This window comes from Centroberyx gerrardi, chromosome 4 (assembly GCF_048128805.1).
Source record: "Centroberyx gerrardi isolate f3 chromosome 4, fCenGer3.hap1.cur.20231027, whole genome shotgun sequence".
In the NCBI taxonomy this organism is placed as follows: Eukaryota; Metazoa; Chordata; class Actinopteri; order Beryciformes; family Berycidae; genus Centroberyx; species Centroberyx gerrardi.
Window position 1 is genome coordinate 25,904,452 of NC_136000.1, and position 21,752 is coordinate 25,926,203.

Consider the following 21,752-nt stretch of genomic DNA (forward strand, 5'->3'; position numbering starts at 1 on the left):
TTATCTTTTATAGAATATTAACCAGAGTGCTTTATTTTGAAAACAACAGACCAGGAAGTGGATCTTGAGAGTGTTGAAGTTTGTGACATAACAAATATCTAGCATATGTCTGTGTACATCATGTTACAGAGAGAGTCAATGCCATGGGTGTCTCAACAAATTAGATATAGGTTAGACAAGTGGTGTAAACTATATAAAATAGTACTTAAGTACCACGTTTTTTATGAGTGTACCCATAGTATAGCACTTAAGTGTTGGAGTAGAGACGACACCTCCCCTCATGTACACATACAATTTGAATTACCATATCTCACTTCAGCCTTTAACTATAAACTACTTACACTATAGTATATCCTCAACCGATATACCTTTAGCACCGCTAGAAATCCACTGGGGTTTCACTGCCCCTGATGACACCGTCGCTCTGATCCAATAATGGAATGTCTGGAGAGTAACCAGTGCTAACTGTAGGAAATGCTTCTATGTTGGCGGAGTGACAACAAAAGCAGATTCTGTCGTCTTTGTTTGCCCCTAGACAGGACAAGAAAATATTCAAATTCTCTGCACTTAAATGTTTCTTAAATTATACTGTAAGGCTGAAAACATTGAGGGAGGAACAGCTCTTTACATTCTGTTCTGGGAAAGAGAATGCCAAGGAAAGAATCAACAAGCAGAATAAATCATTATCAGATTCTGTGCCACAAAAACTGTGCTGTCAGAATAACATGCCATGCCACGGACAACAAAACTGAATTGAAACCTTTTATCTTCTTTATAGGATTATTGCTATTACTAACACATGGAGGATAATTCCAGTCTGTTTCCCATGGTGGATACTGACTGCAGATAGATGCTGCATTTGTGAGCTTGATCAGAGAGTTGTCGTGGCCGAGTGGTTAAAGCGATGGACTAGAAATCCATTGGGGTTTCCCCGCGCAGGTTCGCGTCTTGCCGACAACGACGCACCCTTCTTTGTAGACGTTCCCCCTGTCCTAAACACACAATACCAATGTGAACTGACTTTCTCACCCTGTCAGTCAGCTCAGATGAATGAGGACCTTTGTGTTTGATTGTCTGTTGCTGGGCATTTGTAGCCTGGTGTCCAGCCCCTATGACTCGCAGTCTTACGCACGGCGATTCATTAGTTAATGATTTGCAAATTCGAAGAGTGCGGAAGACTGCGATTCATAGCAGCTGGACACCAGGCTAGGGCCTTTGCATAACCCTCATGCGATTAACTTTATGCATAGAGATGTTGTGGCTGAGTGGTTAAGGCCATGGATTAGAAATCTATTTGGGTTTTCTTTCTGATTTGGTTTTCAAATGATTATACTTCGTAGTGAGAAAACACTTGATGGAGACGGTATTGATCTGTCGTTCTCATGAGTTCATGATTTGATATTTTACCTCATGTGTTGTCTCAGGAGCAGTTAAAGAGATTAACTAGAAATCCATGAGCATTTACTTGTGTTGGTTTGATCCTGCTGACAACAAGGTGATGCTTTCATTTGTAAGTATATGAGGTGAGTATCAAAATTTGGCTCCTCCTCTCTTGTCTCCTCCTCCTCTTCTTCCAGTTGAATTCCTGACAGAAACTGCTGACTGTGCAGCAAGACTGCTGTTTTTCATCAGCGATGGTGGTATAGTGGTGAGCATAGCTGCCTTCCAAGCAGTTGACCTGGGTTAGATTCCCGGCCATCGCAGAACTTTCTTTTCCCAGGTAGTACTTACTTATGAACTGAGATTAAAATACCTTGTTTCTGTCTCTTGTTTTTGGTGTCAGTAAAGTTGAGCTCTATCAATCAGATTAGAGCTGTTCTAGAAATGTTTGGAAGCTCTACATTGCAAATTTGTTGGATCAGTGCAGTCAAGACAGTAGAGTCGGCTGTTTTACGCCACAGTGAAAACAGTGTATTGTTGTCGGCAGGATTCGAACCTGCGCGGGGAAACCCCAATGGATTTCTAGTCCATCGCCTTAATCAAATTTGAGCACCTTGATGTTTGTAGAGGAGCTAAAATGCTGATAAACTCAAAGAACAATAGTATGTTGAGTTGATGGTTGAGAGGTTAGTGCGATGGACTAAAAATCTATTGTGTCCCTCGTAGGTTTAGATCCTGCTGACAACACTGGGATTTTGTAAAAGGTTGAAAACATTCAGGGAGGAACAGCTCTTGACATTACAATCTTCCCTTTTTTGTCACTCCTCCTACACGGTTGGATGTCCTGTGTAACACTGGTAGCCGCTCTTTAACTCCTCCATGACAGGCCTCCACTGAGACCATAAAACACCAAGAATACAGAGTAAAACCCTCACAAACTCTTACAGAGAGTTTATGTTCTATGAACAAGTGATTTGTGAGATGAGCAAGTATAGACTGTGTACAGTCCTACAGTGTCTTCATGGCAGTGACATATAGACTTAGACTTAATTAATTATCAGTTTATTTGAATGTGATCTCAGCTCTGTTGATTGTATGACTAACATTTCCTCATTCATTATTCACCAAGTGTATCTAATGTGTTCCAAGTGCAACCAGCAGGGGGATGTAGCTCAGTGGTAGAGCGCATGCTTTGCATGTATGAGGCCCCGGGTTCAATCCCCGGCATCTCCATGAGGTTTTCTGTTGAAGAAGACAAGTCCTGTAGCAGACCAAACTACTACAGTGACTATGTTGACATGCAGCCTTGAGATCTGCTGATATAATACTATACAGAAGATTAGAGGAGTTTGTACTCTGGAGAAAGCAAACTGACTGTGTAGACAGTTTGTACACAAGAGAGCTCTTCTTTCATAGTAAAAAAAAATGTCCTCAGAAGTGTTTATTTAGTTACTGGACATGAGAGGATCTTTGGGTTTTGAAAAGATACCTCTACCTCTATCATCCTCCCTGTGTTTTCTTTATGTTCCAGTGAAGACCGGTCTAGACTGAACCATCAGCTCTCTGTCAGTGTGAAGAACAGACCAGCAACAGCCAATCAAATTCAAAGCTTCACATTTGTCTGGGCTGCTGAGCTGACTGTCAAGTCATCCGGGTTAGAAAACCCATTTACGTGATTGATGGTATTTTGTGTGTTTGAGACAGAAAGGACAGTCTACAATACAGTCAAGCCAGCAGTGTTGTTTCTCTCCACAGTGAAAACAGTGTATCGTTCTTCTCCACATGACAAACATGACATGATGCGCACATCAGGTGCATCAGAAATCGATTTAGATCAATTTCTATACACTGATCAACTTTTGACTTTGTGCCTCTGTATGGGAAACACTGCATCTCGTAGATCTCGCAGTCAAAGATGCCCTCTAGAGACCGCGTGATGAAGTACATCATCTCACGAAGCGACAGATGTCTGACTGACTGCCTGACTGACTGCCTGACCTGAATTTGGCCCGATGCCCTCGGCTCCAACGAGGGACACAAATTTTGTTGTGAAATACTGATTAGTTTTCTGCCTCCTTGCCTCCTCTGACAACTAATCAAATGAAACAACCTGGAAAGGGAAAATCATGAACTATTCATCACTCTGCATATGCAGCCTGTGTCTGGGGGTCGCAGGTAGGCACCGCCTCATTTTAAGGTGTCACAAGGTTGAGAACCACCGCTCTACAACACATTCAAACTGCATGACTGCCAGTGGGTGAAGTGAGGTGGAAGAGATTTAAATGTAGGCCTGCTTCACTGACTATCAGTGGTCACAGTTTATTTGATAGTCCAGTGTTGATACTCAACTTCCTTTCAAGTGACTAGAAAGTGTCACTAAAGAGTCTTCTGAGTTTCAAGTGATACTCATAACTGTGTGAAAAGTAGTCAATAGATATTCAATGTCTGGGCAAGGGTTCATCTTAGGGTTAATGTTAGAAACAGGGTCAGGTTGGGTTGGGTTAGGGTCAGGCTCAGGTCAGGGTTACTTAGAGAGGAGATGCATCAAAAAGGCAAGTGACACATTGTTGAACATCTACTTTGTGTCACCTGATAGTCAGTTGAGTAACATCACACTATCCAAATAAAGTGTTGCATTAATCATTTTTCAAACAGGTCATGGCAGAGCATCCCACATAGTGACATAAGTTTCATAAAATAAATGAAAAAACACACAAACAATTTGCATAAGGTAAAGAGGGCTTTATTTAAGAATAAGGCAACTACAATAACTATAATAATTCCTTACAAATTTCACAAAACACACACATTTTTGTATACTGGTATTTATGTTTTACTTATTATTATTATTTTTTTTTGGTATTATTATTATCTTTTATTATTTTTATTTTTTATAATTTTTTTATTATTATTGTTATTGTTGTATTATGTTTATAGTTACAGGCCTATATTTAGCGCATATTCCTAATTTAGTACTTCCTATTTAAGTAAGCAGTTGTGACTGCAGTAACTGTCTGTAACAACTGTAAGTACCTGCAGGAACAGAAGTTGCATTGTAACCATGGTTCTCTGAGTGCAGAGATCACCTCTTCACAGGACACTTTGTGTTATGGGACAATTTAAAACACGTCGAGGAGATGCTGCAGGTCCAAACCACCCCAAACCCGTCAACTATGTCACACCAAACAAACTATTTACAAATATACACTGTTGACCCCCCTGGGCTGACAGTGGCCGCCAGATGCTGCACCATGTCGCCATAGGCCCAGGTGCAAGGCGCTACCTAAGGCCTGCTGGCCCTGCCAGACGCTAAGGCCAGCTTTCAGGGGTGAAGGGTCACTCAAACCCCCCGCAAGACGCCGAGGTGATCGAAAAAAAGGGGTGAAGGAAATCCTGCCTCGACCGGCTCCCTAGCCACACGGGGGAACGGTAACGCTGAGACGGAGGCGTTTAATCTGGCCGGACTGTCTGCGTCAACACCGAGTGGGGCGATACGGACGTCAACGAGCCGGACCTCTACCCAGCAGAGCGATGCAGGACACTTAAGGAGGTTTAGAGAGAGAGAAGTTCGGCTAGAGGCAGCAGCGGCCCAGAGAGCGGCCCTGATGCAGGACCCAGAATCTCTGGTCCTATTGGTCGTTGTCTGTCCCAAAGGCTCCAGTGCTGCTCCATGTGATTTCTGTAGGGAGAAATCTTAATGGAGCAGCACAGGAGCCTTTGGGAGAGGCAACGACCAATAGGACCAAAGATTCCCGACGGGTCCTACATCATCACTACCTAGAGAGGTAACCGTGACGACGAGCTCTCCTGTCCAGAATGGTGAGCGGGCCGATCTGCCGCTGCCTAAAGTGAAACAGCTCAACTATCTGTCACCTCCGACCTGCAGCACAGCGTGGAATCAAACGGTCAGTAGCATGAGCTGCTTCTAGCTTCTGTCTCATTATCCACGTCACCTAACCCAGGTGGGTCAGTTCCCATGACACTTTGGGCTGGCTGCTCGGACACGGACAAAGCCTAGTCCTGAAAACTTTACACCAATGGAGATCTCCACTGGAAATGAAATGTTAGTCCAGTACTAGGCTTAATCCATGTGTGAGCAGCCAGCCTGTCCTGTGAGGAGATCTCAATACCATAGAGAACATGTTTAAACTGTCACCTGCTATGCAACTGTTTATACTGTATTTTATTGTTTTATTGGTTTTATTATTTTATATTTTACTGCATTTTTTACTGTTATTATTATTATCAGTAATATTATTTTATCATATGTTTACTTAGTTATACATTTTTAGTTACCCCATTTTTTTTTTTTTCCTTATGTAATATTCTATTTCTATATGCGTATTTCTATTTGGCTTTTATTAACCATTAACCTCTTGCACCTATTACTGTTGCTGCCAAAGACCTAATTCCCCCATGGGCATCAATCAAGTTTAATCTTTTAATTGAATCCATACTTTACTGTACTATTTAATATAAAACTAAGGTTAATCAATGTACAGATGCCCAGAGCTAGTGCAGCAGCCTAGTTTAGCGCCTGGCCCTCTTGCTGCAAGGCTGAGAACATTTAGGTTCGTCGCTAACATCTATCTCTATGTGGGGCACCTGCTCTCCTCCCGCACCAAAGGATACTGCCTCCCACAGGCGCCGCTTGATCCTGCGCCCCAGCTGCAGGCTGTAGGGCCGAGGCCGGCCAGAGGAGAAGCGCAGCATGGGATCCACGACCGAGTGGTAAAGCCGCCGGTACTCTGCTGCGCTGCGGCTGTGGATCATCAGGGGCTCGTCTCCGGTCTCCTGTTGAGAACCACTGGTTTACAGCAACGTTTCCCACCGACATTTCAACACTCTTACACTGAAACTCCATTACCCAGAGAAAGTCTGTATGTATGTTGTATGTTTTTACATTCATCACTTTGAGATCACATGTGAAAAATCATTAATCAATATGATATGATATTATATTGAGTGTACCTCAGCCCTAAGGGAGGAGGAGTCTTCCAGCTGTGGGAAGAACTGAGCAGATCTGGGTCTGGGGTCAGCCAGCCTGGAGACCAGGGGCGCAGCGGAGATAATAATAATAATAATAATAATAATAATAATGATGATGATAATAATAAACTTTACTTATATAGCCTCTTTCTTAAACAGAGTCTACATAGTGCTTTAAAAAATAAAAACAAAATGCTAAATTAAAACAAACAAAATGCAAAAGTAAAAATTAAAAGAGAGGCAAAGGAAAGGATGAATTGAAACTATAGGCAAAGTCAAATAAAATAAATAGTAATAAAATAGTAGCAGAATGTTAAACAGTCAGTTGTGAAGATGAGGCTGACTCAGCTAACCCAGTCTGCTGGTCCTCAGCTGGGAGGGAGCGAGGGGAAGCCTGCTGCGGGCCAGAGGAGCCGACAGGAGCGGCTGGAGAGGAGTGCAGGGCCTCGCTCTCCTGAGAGCAACAGCAACACCACAAACAATGACAACAACTCTACTGCTTTTCTATTGTTTTTATTACCTTTCCAGTACCAGGACTTCTTCCTCACAATACAAGGCATGGCAAAGCAGACTTAACAAGATGTACAATTGAGAATAACCCTTTTTCTCATACAGACTACTTACAAAGTTAATTTAAAATAACAAAATAAAGAAAAGAACATTACAAGTGTAGGCTACACAAAGATCCATTTAGAGAGGTCCGGTCATGTAATATGACACAGGACAGTGCAGTTGTCTTGTATATGACAATATCTACAGTATCATGTTTTGTGGCTGACAGACAGTAAGAAAGAGTTGAACCTCCTTCCTGGCTCTGGACAGCTTGCTGTGGCTCCTCCAGTAGCTGTGGTCCAGCAGGTGTCTGGGCACAACATGGCGGCTGCTGCTCGTCTGGAACAACACAGCAGTCAGGTCAATTAGTGACATAACCGACAGGAACTTTCACACAGCTTCCTGACACTTCGTGGAGCAATTTGAAAACAAACAGCCGATATCAATTTGAAAATAAACATTTTTTAACCCCCCCCAAAATTAACCTATAGTTTCTCTGTGTCTCACCTGCTCCATGAGAAACCGTCGAGAAGAGCAACTGATGGACCAAAGTTGAGGAAAATGTCGAGAAAACGTCGAAAAAAATCGTCTAAACGTCGAAAAAGTCGTCGAAGAGCTGTGAATTTGCACGTAGGTTTCCTTCTGTCTCAGAGCCGAATGACTGATGTTCTGGACGGTTGTCCGGGTTTTCAGAACTTTGATGATGTTCGACGTTCACTTCTAAACATTGGATGATGTAATAGGAAGTAATGGCCTATTTATTGCCAAATATGAATGTAGCCTACTTGTCATTCCCACCTGGACTTATTACCAGATATCTCTATCATGGAATAAGCATGAAGATGCATTGAAAAAGCAACGAGTGAATCGATCAACATAGTCTGCCTAGCGCATCTTATTAAATTAATTTAGTAATCTAATTAGGCTACAGGCTAAATGATTCATTTAATAGTTTAAGAACGAATTGCGTAATTAATCCATCTTATTTTTATTTTCACCAAACCAACATAACTTTAAGACAATGCAAGAACAAAAAACGTCACTTCTGTAACTAAACAGCTGTTCGAAGTATAACACACACTCCGTTTGATTTCACCAGGAGGCCTACAGGCCTACTTCTTAACAGTGGAGGAATGTTACTTAGCTTTGTGAATATGATCTGTAGACTCATAGTAAATTATATCTTTTATAGCTGAACTGTAAGAAATACAATCCTCGACTCGCGGCACGTGAGACTGCGTCTTCCCTCATCGTTAATGAGCCGACGATTAAAGAAAGGAAAACACTTCAGTGCTGGTTGCTTCTTGTAGGACTGCTGGACAGATTGTCATCAGGCCGTATAGGAAATGTGTTACTGGACTCTCAGAAGAAACTTTATTTTGACTTGTGAGTCACAAAATGACAAAAGTCTCTTAGTCTTTTTGCATTAATGTGTGTTTGGGCAGAATGGCTCGCAGCACATGAGGCTCCAACTGACTGGGCATCCAGCTGCTTTCCTATATTTCACCTATATTTAAAGGGAATGATAATAGACGCTGCTAATAGACGTTGCATTTGGGCGCAATGTGTGCGTGCGTGTGCGCCCGCGCGCGGAACCGATTAATTAGGGCCAATAAGAACTTTTTAAGCAACTGTCTATCTATTAACACCAATCATAATTAATAGGATTTTAGACACTTCTGTTGACATGTAGTGACATGTTCTTCTGCCCTCTCAGACCTCCCACAGACTGTGAAACTGTTCTCTTGCTCCAAGTCAAACTGTGGCCAGCAGGGGCTTTAATCAACAACTATTCAAGGAGCAGTAAATATCTGGAACTTTAAAAGCCTCGACCTTAATTGATCTCCTCTGAATTTAGTTATTTTTGGTCTCTGAAGTGTCCGGACTGATCTTGGAAGGACTGCTTTTAGTGTTAGTGCAGCAGACTCATGGAATGTCTTGCAATGTCACCTAAAACTGAATACACTTGTGCCTCTTGGACACTTTAGGAACCATCCAATTCCTGCCTGTAACTGCTTTAACTGATTTTGTTTGTTTGATTTTGTATGTTTGTATTTTCCATGGTGTAATCTCAGCATCATTGTAAATGAGGGTCACCCTCAATGATTTCTCCCAGAATCTTAAATAAAGGTTGAATGAATGAATGAATGAATGAATGAATTAATTAATTCTACAAATGTCACAGTGTTAGAGTATGGCTGACTTTGAACAACTTGAGCCTAAATGTTGGTGTGTAGTGAAAGTACAGGTCTGCAGGAGTGTTTTGACATAGAACTTGTGCTATTACAATGAAAGTTAAACTGTACAGTGTCCAACTTAGTCAGAAAACGTCACAGTTTTACAGTATGGCTGACTTTGAGGGCCTGTCATGACTTTTCTTAAACAGCTTGGACCTAAATGTTAGTTTGTAGTGAAAGTACAGGTCAGCAGGAGTGTTTTGACATATAACTTGTAAGTGCACAAGTTACATGTCAAAACTTGTACACTTTCATTGTAAGTGCACAAGTTTTGACATATAACTTGTGCACTTACAATGAAAGGTGACCTGTGCAGTGTTTAATCTGTCTAGCCTATGTAGTCCAAAAATGCCAAATCTCTGTTTAAATGTAGAGGGGAACCTTCGACTAAATTATTACAACAATTCTTATCATGGAAAAACATTGTACAGATTGTATAGTTGCATTTTGTTGCTTAATTATTTGGGGGGTTTTTGTGCAAAAAGACGTTTTTTTAGTCTCAACATTTGAGTGTTATGGATTTCTAGAAATTGCGCTCTTATTCTGAAAAAAAATCGGACCGGAAGTCTTATTCTTATTTCCGCTTGCGGAACACAGAACTCTCGCTGCTTTGCCTTGTCGTTCTAACCCTGCTAACCAGCTAGCTTAGTTAGCTAACTCGGTGTTACAAATACCAAACACAGGCAGCTAAGAAGAAGGGGGCTTTCGGTGAGATTATTTGCATGCTTCAATGTGATTCACTTAATTGCAGCAGTTTCATTTGTTTTTTGTGTAGTCATTCATGGATTGGAACATTTTATGCAGTGACGTTAGTAGGCTAGCTAATAATTGTAGACAAAATACGTGGATCTACTTTATCAGAAAACTGTGAACAAGCATTACAGTGTGTGGAAAAGGCATATACATGTCGCCTGCTAGTTATATTTGTCATTCTTGTAAAAATGGAATAAGATAACGTGTGGAGAGCAAACGACAGGGAGATTAGCCAGATGAAAAGCTTTGGCTAGCTGGTGTCTGTTGCTAGGCAACGGAACTCTCTTGTGGGTGCCTAGAGTAAAGCCTCTAATTACATTAGTGTGACAAAATCACTCATGGCTAATGTACTAGGTTAAACACACGTTCGATTTGCAGATTTTTTTACTTGAAATTATTTTACCTGAAAGGATCTGAATCAACATACCACATCTCTTACTGTCCGGATCTCTTGTCTGTTGTCTGGTTAGAGATACAGGCACCATGTTGGTCCCCATATTCACTCTGAAGCTGAACCATAAGATAAACCCTCGCATGGTGACCATTGGGAAGTTTGATGGAGTCCACCCTTGCCTCACTGCAGCCACACAAGCAGGGAAGGTGAGAGATCTTTACAGCAATAGCCAGTGCAAAAGCGGTTTTAACTCCTTCCTTATTTATATCATGCCCTCAACTCTTAACTTTATGTCCTCAAAAGGTGTTTATCCACAACCCCCACACTCGTGGCCAGAGACCTGTGGCCCACCGACTGAGCCAGAGCACCCAGGACTCCGACATCTCTCTGCTCAACATCAACCAGGCAGTCAGCTGTCTGACGGCAGGAACGCTGGGACCAAACAGCACCGGGGACACATTGCTGGTGGGATCCCAGACCAACCTGCTGGCCTACGACGTCCATGACAACGCCGATATATTCTACAGAGAGGTGGGTGCAGTTGAAGAGAATGGGAGTAGGTATGACATACGTTTATCTAGGAGCCTAGCTGCCAAAAATGTTGGTGTATGTCCCTTTTAAAGGAGCTTGTTTCTGTGTGTGCTGTGTGTGGGTGCAGGTGACAGATGGGGCCAACACCATCGTGCTGGGGAAACTAGGGGACATCCAGTCTCCTCTTGCCATCATTGGAGGGAACTGCGCCTTACAAGGCTTTGACTATGAGGGCAACGACCAGTTCTGGACGGTATGAACTGAGATGACATAATACTGTAATGTCAGATTACACTTCACAATATCACACACACACAACTCATTGTTACACTTAAGATGTCTGTTTCACCAGTTAAAAGTAAGTTCAGACATAGGCTAGTTTGAACGTAAATTCTCTCTCAGTCCGAGTTTACACATGACTAAAAAATTTTTTTAACGGTTGCACCAACTGAAATAGTTTCAATGTAGGTATAAGTGACTGCTTAAAACTTACACCTACCCCCTATTTGGGGCAAAGTCGTCCATAAAATAGCTGTTTGCATGGTGCATCGATTTGATAGTTGGGAAAACTTGCTGGAGGATCCGGAGGAACAAATCCGATGCAGTTTACGTCAGCAACATGAAATTAGATCACTGAACTGATGCAGAATGAAACTACAATTTTTGCTAGCTAACAATTAAATAATAATTTTCCACCAGATTTATGATAGGAGAATTGCATTCGGCCTAACTACATAGCTTTTACCCTGTTGAAATTAACAGTTAAACCACTTGATGTCACTCTTGTCGTCTGTATTAGTTTCATGTACTTGCACACGTGGATTTATGCCTGTGGTTGTAGCAGGCATTGGAGACCAACTACAAATTAATCCTCATACTTACTGCACTAGATAACATATTTTACTCGCAGGTTTTAAATCCTCTTTTTGTGTTGCTGTTGTGTAAGTTATCAAATATTTACTCTCTATTCATGAAGTGCCTTGTTTGTTTTTAGGTAACGGGGGATAATGTCAGATCTCTAGTGCTCTGTGACTTCACTGGAGATGGGAAAAATGAGGTGAGTTAACCCAAATCTATAGACAAGCGCTAGATGGAAGATACAGTATCTCATACTTGTACGTTCAATCGTTGGTTCAGGCATTTTGTATTCATTATTAATTGTATAAGTAATGTTGTCATCTGTTGTGTGTTGTTTACAGCTCCTGGTAGGATCTGAGGACTTTGACATCAGGGTATTCAAAGAGGATGAGCTTGTATCTGAGATGGCTGAAAACGAGGTAAATGGATGCAACTTCTTTTACAATCAAAAGATTGTTGAAATGTCAGATTGTGTAATCCAGAGAAAAGTATATTACACATTTTTTGGTATCATCGCTTTTGACATGCTTTATATCATGTTTTGTACTGAGGATAGTCATACAATAATGTTTGTAATCATCTTTTGCACAGATCATTGTGATATACTGTAGATTGTTGTATCTGTCTTGAGCTGCACTGGAGCAAAGTGGCATTCTTTGACATGACGTGCTCCCTCTGTCCCTCTCTGTCCAGACGGTCACCTCTCTGTGCCACATGCACGGCAGCAGGTTTGGCTATGCCCTGGCTAACGGCACTGTGGGGGTCTATGACCGCACCGCCCGCTACTGGAGAATCAAGGTACCACAATCTTTCACTCCTTCCACCATCTTCCATTGTGAGAAACTCTGAAAGCTTTAGCTCTGTTTGTGCTGGAAGAAGAGCGCCTGCTTCTTGTTTTGTGTCGTAAAGCAATCCATCAGATTTCCTGCAAAATCTGACTTGGTCGCACCACAGACTGTAAAAATAGATGGATGTAGTCAGTGTGACGTCACCTTGTCTCATGACGTCTCATTTGTTTAGGGTAATTATAATAATGCCTCGAAATTAATGTGGTAAGGATTTATTGATGGTAAAATGCTATACGTTCACTATCACCTGTAATTTATTTTGTTATGACTATCTCTGCTTTCTCTCCCCATCCAGTCTAAGAATCACGCGATGAGCATCCATGCCTTTGACCTGAATGCTGATGGGGTGGTGGAGCTCATCACTGGCTGGTCCAATGGAAAGGTCAGGACACAACTTAGCAGTCCTGCTATCTTGTTTTTCCACTGTAAGAGAGAAGGTGGCGGGGGTTATCAGGGGGATCTTGGACATGCCACTCTCACTCAGTTCAGTATCCTTTGATCACATCCCCCATTTGTTCCAGATTGACGCTCGTAGCGACCGTACAGGCGAGGTCATCTTCAAAGACAACTTCTCCTCCTCCGTGGCCGGAGTGGTGGAGGGAGACTACAGGCTGGATGGACAGAAACAACTTGTGTGCACCTCCATAGAGGGAGAAGGTAGGTTTGTGTGTGTGTGTGTGTGTGTGTGTGTGTCTTTATGTGTCTGTCTGTCTGTGTGTACATACATGGCTGGTGCAACCTTTATCTCAAGCGTGCCTGAATACATTTTTTTAAACTTGCTTTCAATCATTTTATGGAAAACACATATTTGTTTATTGTTCTGTGTCTTACACACTGTCCTCTAGCAAGACACTTAACTGCCTGCCTGTATAGTGTTATTTGTGTGTGTGTGTGTGTGTGTGTGTGTGTGTGTGTGTATGTGTTCATGCATGTTCATCTCATCTGTATGTTTTCTGCATTCTGTAGTTCGCGGCTACCTGCCAGCCAGTAAGGAACTAAAGGGGAATCTCATGGACTCCAGTGTAGAGCAGGACCTCATTAGAGAGCTCAGCCAACGCAGACAGAATCTGCTGCTCGAGCTACGCAACTATGAAGAGAACGCCAAGGTACGCACATTTCAGTCATTTATTTATATCATACATGGATAAAACGTAGATTAATTCAAAGGACACAGGATTCTGACAGACATGCATACAGAGTAACAGACACACAACCTTCTATGGAGCTACGGAGAGAACAATCAGTTAATGCATGCACTCGTCCACATACACACACATACTGTCACATTGTTTCAGGGTGTATCAGAGACGGACAGCGGGATGGGTGTGATACCAGCCAACACGCAGCTCCAGACGGCCCTGGCGGTCAGACCCGCTACGGAGGCCCAGAAGGCTCACATAGAACTCAGCATTTCCACGCCAAACGGTGAGGGTCTTCAGCACCAGAGATGAGACTGTCAAGGATTTCAAGGAGTAAATGCTAACAACACCCCTGCATGTTTTCCTCTGTCCTCTCCAGAAACCATCATCCGGGCGGTGCTGATCTTCGCAGAGGGGATCTTTGAGGGCGAGAGCCACGTTGTCCACCCCAGTGCCCAGAACCTGTCAGGCTGCGTCCGAGTCCCCATCGTCCCCCCCAAAGACATCCCAGTAGACCTGCACATCAAGGCCTTTGTTGGAGGGAAAGCCAGGTAGGGTGTGTGTACGGGTGTGCGCGTGTGCTGTCTTTGTTGTCGTTCTCCATCTCTCTCCCTCCTCTCCTCCTCACCTCACTCTTTTTTCCCCCACTCCAGTACCCAGTTCCATGTGTTTGAAATCACCCGACAGCTGCCTCGCTTCTCCATGTATGACATCACGGTTGACCCCTCAGCTGCCCCGCCCACCGGGAGGGTCTCCTTCAGCATCAACGACCGGCCACAGCGGGTAGGAGTCGGAGTGTGTTTCTGTGTCTTTAGGAGACAGGGAACGATGGCGAGAGTGAATAAGTCCAGATGCTGTGCAGTCCCACAGAGCATTCATGGCGATGACATGTAGACCTAATTAATTAGCAGTTTAATTGACCTATAGACCTATTTAATTAGCAGTGATCTCAGCTCTTTGGCTCCCTAGTTGATCACCTGCCTTCATTTCTTCCATGGAGAATACAATAATGTTAGCAGCAGCTATACACTCACCAGCCACTTTATTAGGTACACCTGTCTAGTGCCGGCTGGTCGTCTGTTGCTGTAGCAACATTTATCATAACAGCCAACAACTCTTCTGCACTCCACTGTTGTAAAGACTGTTATTGGAGCATTTGTGTCCTTTCTGTTAGCTTGAACCAGTCTGCCCGTTCTGCTCTGACCTCTGACCTCTCTCATTAACAAGCTGCTTTCTCTGTAAACTCTACAGACTGTAGTGTGAAAATCCCAGGAGGGCAGCAGCAGTTTCTGATGCTGAACCAGCAGTCAGACGCTCAAAGTCTCTTAGATCACACATCAGATAACTAAACCACTTCACCATGTCTGCAGGCTTAATAGACAGAGTTGCTGCCACATGGTTCACGTTTGGAGGAGCAGGTTGTTTGTGTTAATGAGCATGTGTACCTAATATAGTGGCCGGTGAGTGTATGTTGATATGCTGTGTGTGTGTGTGTGTGTGTAGGTGGTGATGTGGCTGAATCAGAACTTCCTGCTTCCAGAAGGGATAGACGGTCCCGATGTCACCTTTACTTTGCTAAGGGGAGGAGGACTGTTGTCCATCAGCATGGCCAGCAATGGACAGGTACACACACACACACACACACACACACAAACAGAATATACCATGTAACATAATGCCCATAATAGCCAAATATTAATAGGCTCAAAGGGTCCATAGACAGTAGTTATCAATAAGCCTATAATCAAATAGACATTTGAAAAGACATTTTGTTTCTCCTGGTTAGTTTGCAGGTATGTTAAAAGAAAATTAAGTGCATTTACAGGGTTAATAATTCTTTTGAAAAATGACAAAAATGTTGGTGAAATTTGACTGGTTGACAGAGGTATAAATGCTTATTCCTTTGTTTTTTCTTTTTACTTTACCTTATAAAGGGTAAATATAACAGTGCTGATTATTTGAACAAAGTTGTAATGGCCTTATGGCAGTTCAAGTGCTAAATTGAACTAAAATCAGTCAGTTCATGAATCCATTACTGCTTTGTCCAATCAGATCACTCTGAGCACTGATGACATTGACCTGGCAGGAGACCTGGTCCAATCACTGGCCTCCTTCCTGGCCATAGAGGACCTATCAGCAGAGGCAGACTTCCCTGCCTACTTTGATGAGCTACGCAACACACTCACCGAGGTCAGCTTTCCTGTGCCACGTTTTCTTTTCAATGTTTTTGGAGCTTTTCTGCTTATTGGGTTGGAGGGTGACAGGAAAGATGGAAGAGACGTATGATAGATGTTATTAGTCAGATTCAAACTTGTGATGTCACAGATATACAGTGTGCTCCTTAGTCCTCTGAGACACCAAAACAACTTTGCCCTCTGTCCCTCTCTGTCTTTTCTTCCATCACTGGGTGTGTCCTATTCCCACCTGCAGGTCATCCATTATATGAATGATATGATAACTATGACTATAACAGCACTCTGTAAAAGGCTGCCTGTCAAGTTAAATGAGAACCTGAAATGTTCTAGGAGGCAAGTTAAATTTGTGGTGTGTAAAGTTGAGGCTGATGTACCCATTGAATATATATGAGATACCCCATAACAAAGGTAGAGAAGTTGGGGAACAGAGGCGAAAGTACATTAGAAGCATGCTGGTCCTGTATCAAGGCTAAAATATATCGTAACCACATGTTGGATCATCTCTGTGCTAGGTGGATGAGTTCCACTCTGTCCATCAGAAGTTGACTGCAGCCATGGCCGACCACTCCAACTACATCAGGAACATGCTGGTGCAGGCCGAGGACGCTCGCCTTATGGGAGACATGTGAGTTACCACCATATACTCTACATACCATTCTGTTCACACTTCACTAAACTGGCCTGATTCACCATGGTTTTGTATGTGTGATATTGGCATTACATGTCAAAATATTCTCCTGGAGTAAAACTTAATCCGTGTATCATCACTGTATTGCAAAAACATTTATTGTTATCTAGTATAACAAAAAACACCAATTAAATTCACAGCAGTATCACTACCAAATAATGGGGGGGCATGAGATTGAATATACTTATGCCATGTAGATAATAGTGTAATAGTGGCAATCTTTTTCACCCCGGGACCCAAAAATCAATTTCATCATTTCTCTCTCTCTCTCTCTCTGGCATGAAATACCAGAGTACGTATACAGTACATTACAGAAAACAAAATATGGAATGATAAATAATTCTATATTGTTTATATAAATAGGAAAACGTTAATCTAAACGTTGAAAGAAAAATCTCTCTTTTTTTTTTTCTTTTTCTCCCTCCCTTCCCCATTTTTTCCCTCCCATCCCTTTCTCTCCCTCGGTCCTCCGTCCCTCTGTAGGACAACGATGAAGAAGCGTTACAGAGAGCTGTATGATCTGAACCGGGATCTGGTCAACGAGTATAAGATCCGCTCCAACAACCACAACGCTCTCCTGGCCTGCCTCAAGTCTGTCAACCAGGCCATACAGAGGGCTGGTAGACTCCGAGGTAGGCCACTGTGTGTGTGTGTGTGTGTGTGTGTGTGTGTCAGAGTAACGCCGTTGTGTAAGAGAGAGAGAATGTGTGTGGGTGATTGTTTGGGATGAAGTGCGTGTGTGTTGTTTACATTCTGGATTAACGTATGTGTTGTGTTTGAGCTCTGATCAGACATTGTGTCTCGTTGCATCTTCCACATCTGTCTCACTCTTTCCATCTCCATCTCCATCTATCTCCGTCTCCCCTCCATCCTTCTCCTCAGTGGGCAAGCCCAAGAACCAAGTCATCTCTGCCTGTCGAGACGCCATCAAGAGCAACAACGTCAACGCGCTCTTCAAGATCATGAGAGCCGGCACCGCATCCTCCTGAGGGAGGGAAGGAAGGAGGGAGAAATAGATTGTGAAAGAGAGGGAGACATTTCATCATGTTTGACCAGAATAATAAGCTTGGAATGAGAGCAACATTGTGGACTTGGAACAAAAGGAAGACAGAGGAAGATGGTGGAATGGGTACAGAGGCCCGAGTTCCCCAAGCGTGTTGTAGCCTAAATCCAATTCTCGCCCAATGACTTATGAATAGGCAATAGCAATTGACTGCCTTCTCCATATCATTTCCATTAGACTCTAATCAATTTCACCTTACATTAGCTCATAGAGAAATAAAACAGTAACCACAGTCTTAGTGGACTAATGACATTTCCATCCGTCTCTGCCTAGCACTGTGGCTGTTTTAGTAAGCTTGGCGTCGAGCAGCTGTGTGGAAGAGTAAATAACATTCTGTATTAGTGTAGGAGTGAGCGGTCAAGAGAGGCAGTGATGTTTAGAGAGCACAGCTGGACCAAAGCAACAACTTGAGATGGAACAAAGATGGTTTAACATAATGCTGCTGTCACCTGAAAATCTGGCATTTCCCAATATTGGTCTTTTTTTTTTATTTCAGTGATGTGCTGACACAGTCTTGCCTGTGCTGAGTAAGTTTTATTACCCGTTGAACAAAACTAAATTCCGTTATTTAGAGTACACATTGCTTTCCTCCGACAGTGTCAATAGTTCAGTGGTGTGACAGAGTTGTAGCCTAATGCCCAGCGAAGGTACAGATGCACTAGAGGTGTGGCCAGTTTGCCTGCTAAATGTTGAAACTTTAGGAAAACTCGTGAAAACCGTCTGCTTCAACACAAACACAATCTGTTGGATGGGTACCCGGACTGTGAGTCAGCAGACAGACGGCGGTGTTTAGAGAGAGTACAGCTGGAGCGAGACAGAGAGCATCTTTTCTCTCAGCTAGAGCCCTTCATCTGAGAGAGTCGTGCCATTGAATTCACCGGAGGCCCTGGTCGGTCCAGATCCTCTCGGTGTGTCAACCCGTCCAGATACAGGTCTCTGCTCCCAGCTGCTGTGTGTGCTGTGTGTAGCCAAAGAAAACTCTTATTTTAACTTAATGAATGTCACTGAGGACCAGCCGTGTGTGGTGAACATGTTTACCTTTTATAGAGATTATACACTTTATTTTGTGTGTGTGTGTGTGTGTGGCAGAGAATATTATTAAATTAACTTATGATATGTTTTAAAGGTTTGTGTGAATGTTGATTCATTGAGTTTGGTGTTGTCATTAAGGGACTGACTTCTTTCTCAGACAAGTTCGCTCGCTCAACTCTTTCTTGGAGCGCAGGTTGTGTTTGAAAATGGATTTTTGGAAGACAGAAATGGTGTGGATGAACACAGAGGCCAGCCCTCACTTCTAAAAAGTGCAGCCAAACATTTGCTCATATATCTTCTCTCCTGTCAAATAGCCTGAGTAGCTCTTTCAAACTGCTGAGCAGATTTGAAGCACTACTTCAGCCCACTTTAAGCCACGTTTTTCCCAAGCCAACATGGATGTGGAAATTCTGAAAGCGCTTTTTAAAAGTGGTTTCGAAGTCATATTTATTTGCCTTGAAAATGTTACTGTTGCTGGATACACACACTTGTCTAAGTCCACTGGAGCTATTGGGGGTTAAATGCTTTGCCCAAGAGCACTTCAATGGTACCTCAAGTGTTTCTGCTTCACTTACCACACCAAGATTTGAACTGCCCACCCTCCAGCTCCAGTCACTAGATCACTTTATCCTTTAGACCGGCTGGCTGCCTAGTTTGGGTATTTCAGTGATTTAAAACACACTTGAGCTGACCTTCCTGTTTCATATCTGGAATTATCACACAAAGCAAGGCAAAGCAAGCACTGCTTTTCTTATTTACATATTTGAAAGGTATCCAGCTACCATTTTCCACTGGATGCATGGCTACACGGCCTATGCAGGACACAGCAAGTCATTGCATCTTTTTCAGAAGCTAAATAGTTTATGAGCCTGACCTCTTCTAAATGAAGTTCAGCAAAAAAAAGCAAAAAAAAAAAAAGCACACAATACATCATAACAGAAAACAAAACAACTAAGAGCTAATGGAAATTAGAGGGGAAAGGAGCTGGAAAGATAACATAATATATACAATTTAATATATGATTTACAGTTTTTGGTCATGCAGCTCCTACATCTTTTTTTTTTTTACCTCCACCAACAGAGTTGGACAGAGTTATGTTTTCGCCCCTTTCTGTCTGTTTGTTAGCAGGATATCTCAAAAAGTTATGAATGGATTTGCAGGAAACTGTGGAAAGGTTGGTCATGGGGCAAAGAAGAACTAATTAACCTTTCACACTGATTGGCCAAACAGGGGCGTGGCAGTGGGCGTGGCTTCTCATAAAAAAGTATAGCCTATAACATACGAACAGATTGACGTAACACCATCAAACTTTGTGGCTATAACTTTGTGGCACACACAAAGTTAGAGGCAAACCCTTCATTATTGGCCCAATCAAACAACATGGGGGCACTGGTGAGCTCATTTCCGGTTCAGACATAACCGCCTTGCTAATTTTTCCATAACCTGGTACAGTGGAGGGTGGCCCTAATGGAAACTGCCCAAGAAATAGTGCTGAATGGTCATGTGGTGTTGAGACAAACGGCTAAAATGCTTAAAAGTGGCAACAATAGACCTGCAATGTCCAGTCATGAAAATGTGTGCATCTCCTCATGTGAAACACGTTGGTAATGTGGCATGGAAGAAATGATTCACTTTTGGTGAAAATCCAACATATGGAGAACTGGCATATCTTGACAGTTGCATAGTGTTGGCAGAGGTATGAGCTCTACTGAGTGCCATCTAGTTCAAGACTCTTCTGCTATTTTAGCTGAATTAGACATTACACCATAGAGTGTGATTCTAAAAGAAACTCCCATTCATTTCTAACGAAGATTTCCATTTTCCTGCATTCCTGTCCTTATTTCCTGCTTTTTCCACCTCTATATTCCTCCTTTCTGTATAGTCCACTGAACACATAAATGTCCACACAGCTGCATTCTGTAGGCGCTGTGGAGTCTGGCCAGTCAGCTACATATGGTTCAGTAATGATCCAGCCCAGGATCGTAAATCACTGTTACTACTGCTCATGCTGTGTGTGTGTGTGTGTGTGTGTGTGTGTTCTCCAGTGTGGATGTGGGGCTCCGGTTAGTAAGGTTGTGCATTTGACCATATTTAAATACACATTCCTTCCAGTTTGAACTGTAGATGGAAAATCCCCAAGTATGATAAGGTCAGTTTGGCCCTCCTCTTCCCTCTGTATGTCTCACCACATCTCTCTCCTCTCTTATCCCTCTCTCTTGAGTTTGGTCATCATTTGCCCCAGCTTCCTCCTGACTTTGCCTCCTCAGCCTCTTTTTTCCTCACTCCTCCTCCTCTTGTTTCCCCTGTCAGGCTTGTTCTCTCCTGTCGCCTTCTTTCACTTCCTTCTGTCTGTGCTTTCCCTCTCCGATCTCTTCCCTCTTCTCTGCTCCTCCAGCATCTCCACCTCCCTCCTCCTCCCATCACTCTCTCCCTGGTTGCTACAGTTTCTCTCTCTTCCTGAGGTGGCAGGGATAACAACACTGTCCTTCAACGTGATGACCCAGGTTCAAGCCCTCCAGTCCTGCCCAGAATCCCTACCAGCTCCAGAGGTGCTGTTCTGTAGCTATTATTATTATTCCCCACACTCTCTTCCCCTTTTCCCGTGTTCCTCCCCTTGTCCCCCTCCCTCTTGTCTCCCATCCTCTTCAGTTGCTGTGTTGGCATCTGGCTTGAGGTTGCTGCTCTCCAGTGAAGTCACATGGACAGGCCTGAGGATAGAGATGCTGCCTTCAGGTGCTCCTCGTAAGCTCCTTCTTCCGAGTTCTGAGGTCGTTACTACAACTTGTTACACAGTTAAGTACTTTAGGTTGGAAGCAATTACAAAACCAGTCCTGCAATTCTTTAATTCTTTTTTTTTTTTTTATTATTCTCAACAGACATGCACTTAGTGAGTGATATTTGAGTTTATGTTTACAGCAAATAAAACTTAAAAATCCACCAAGTAGCTGTGTCCTAAATGACTCGTGATGAAAGTCATTAATTTTGTTATTTGACATTAATATATCATTCCCTACACTTGCTGCTATTTCCTTGCTGGTCAGAATTCAGAGAAATCAGTTTCCATCAGTCGGGTTCCACATGAAAGCGGTGAAC

The 21,752-nt window shown here is 42.8% G+C and overlaps 1 protein-coding gene and 3 non-coding genes across 4 annotated transcripts; all 4 read left to right on the forward strand.

Moving 5' to 3' along the window:
- The first annotated feature begins 878 nt into the window (after positions 1–878).
- On the forward strand, positions 879–960 carry trnas-aga (transfer RNA serine (anticodon AGA)). Its single transcript has one exon. It is a non-coding gene; the product is annotated as a tRNA-Ser (tRNA).
- A 671-nt stretch (positions 961–1,631) lies between these two features.
- On the forward strand, positions 1,632–1,703 carry trnag-ucc (transfer RNA glycine (anticodon UCC)). Its single transcript has one exon. It is a non-coding gene; the product is annotated as a tRNA-Gly (tRNA).
- An 838-nt stretch (positions 1,704–2,541) lies between these two features.
- trnaa-ugc (transfer RNA alanine (anticodon UGC)) lies at positions 2,542–2,613 on the forward strand. Its single transcript has one exon. It is a non-coding gene; the product is annotated as a tRNA-Ala (tRNA).
- Positions 2,614–9,802: 7,189 nt separating this feature from the next.
- bbs2 (Bardet-Biedl syndrome 2) lies at positions 9,803–18,706 on the forward strand. Its single transcript, XM_071902270.2, has 18 exons — positions 9,803–9,866; positions 10,382–10,511; positions 10,609–10,836; positions 10,964–11,089; positions 11,831–11,893; positions 12,036–12,113; positions 12,388–12,492; positions 12,838–12,924; positions 13,064–13,199; positions 13,509–13,648; positions 13,838–13,967; positions 14,061–14,232; positions 14,335–14,464; positions 15,185–15,304; positions 15,734–15,871; positions 16,389–16,501; positions 17,048–17,196; positions 17,447–18,706. Exons 2-18 carry the CDS (start codon positions 10,395–10,397, stop codon positions 17,551–17,553), a joined length of 2,139 nt encoding a protein of 712 aa, XP_071758371.1. The 5' UTR covers positions 9,803–9,866; positions 10,382–10,394; the 3' UTR covers positions 17,554–18,706.
- The last annotated feature ends 3,046 nt before the right edge of the window (positions 18,707–21,752 follow it).

What these genes read in the sequence shown, in the direction of transcription:
- bbs2 (XM_071902270.2), top strand. Translation starts at nt 10,395, where the DNA reads ATGTTGGTCCCCATATTCACTCTGAAGCTGAACCATAAGATAAACCCT. An exon ending in CACCTCCATAGAGGGAGAAG is followed by an intron (nt 13,200 to 13,508) that starts GTAGGTTTGTGT and finishes TGCATTCTGTAG; the next exon opens with TTCGCGGCTACCTGCCAGCC. An exon ending in TACGCAACACACTCACCGAG is followed by an intron (nt 15,872 to 16,388) that starts GTCAGCTTTCCT and finishes TCTCTGTGCTAG; the next exon opens with GTGGATGAGTTCCACTCTGT.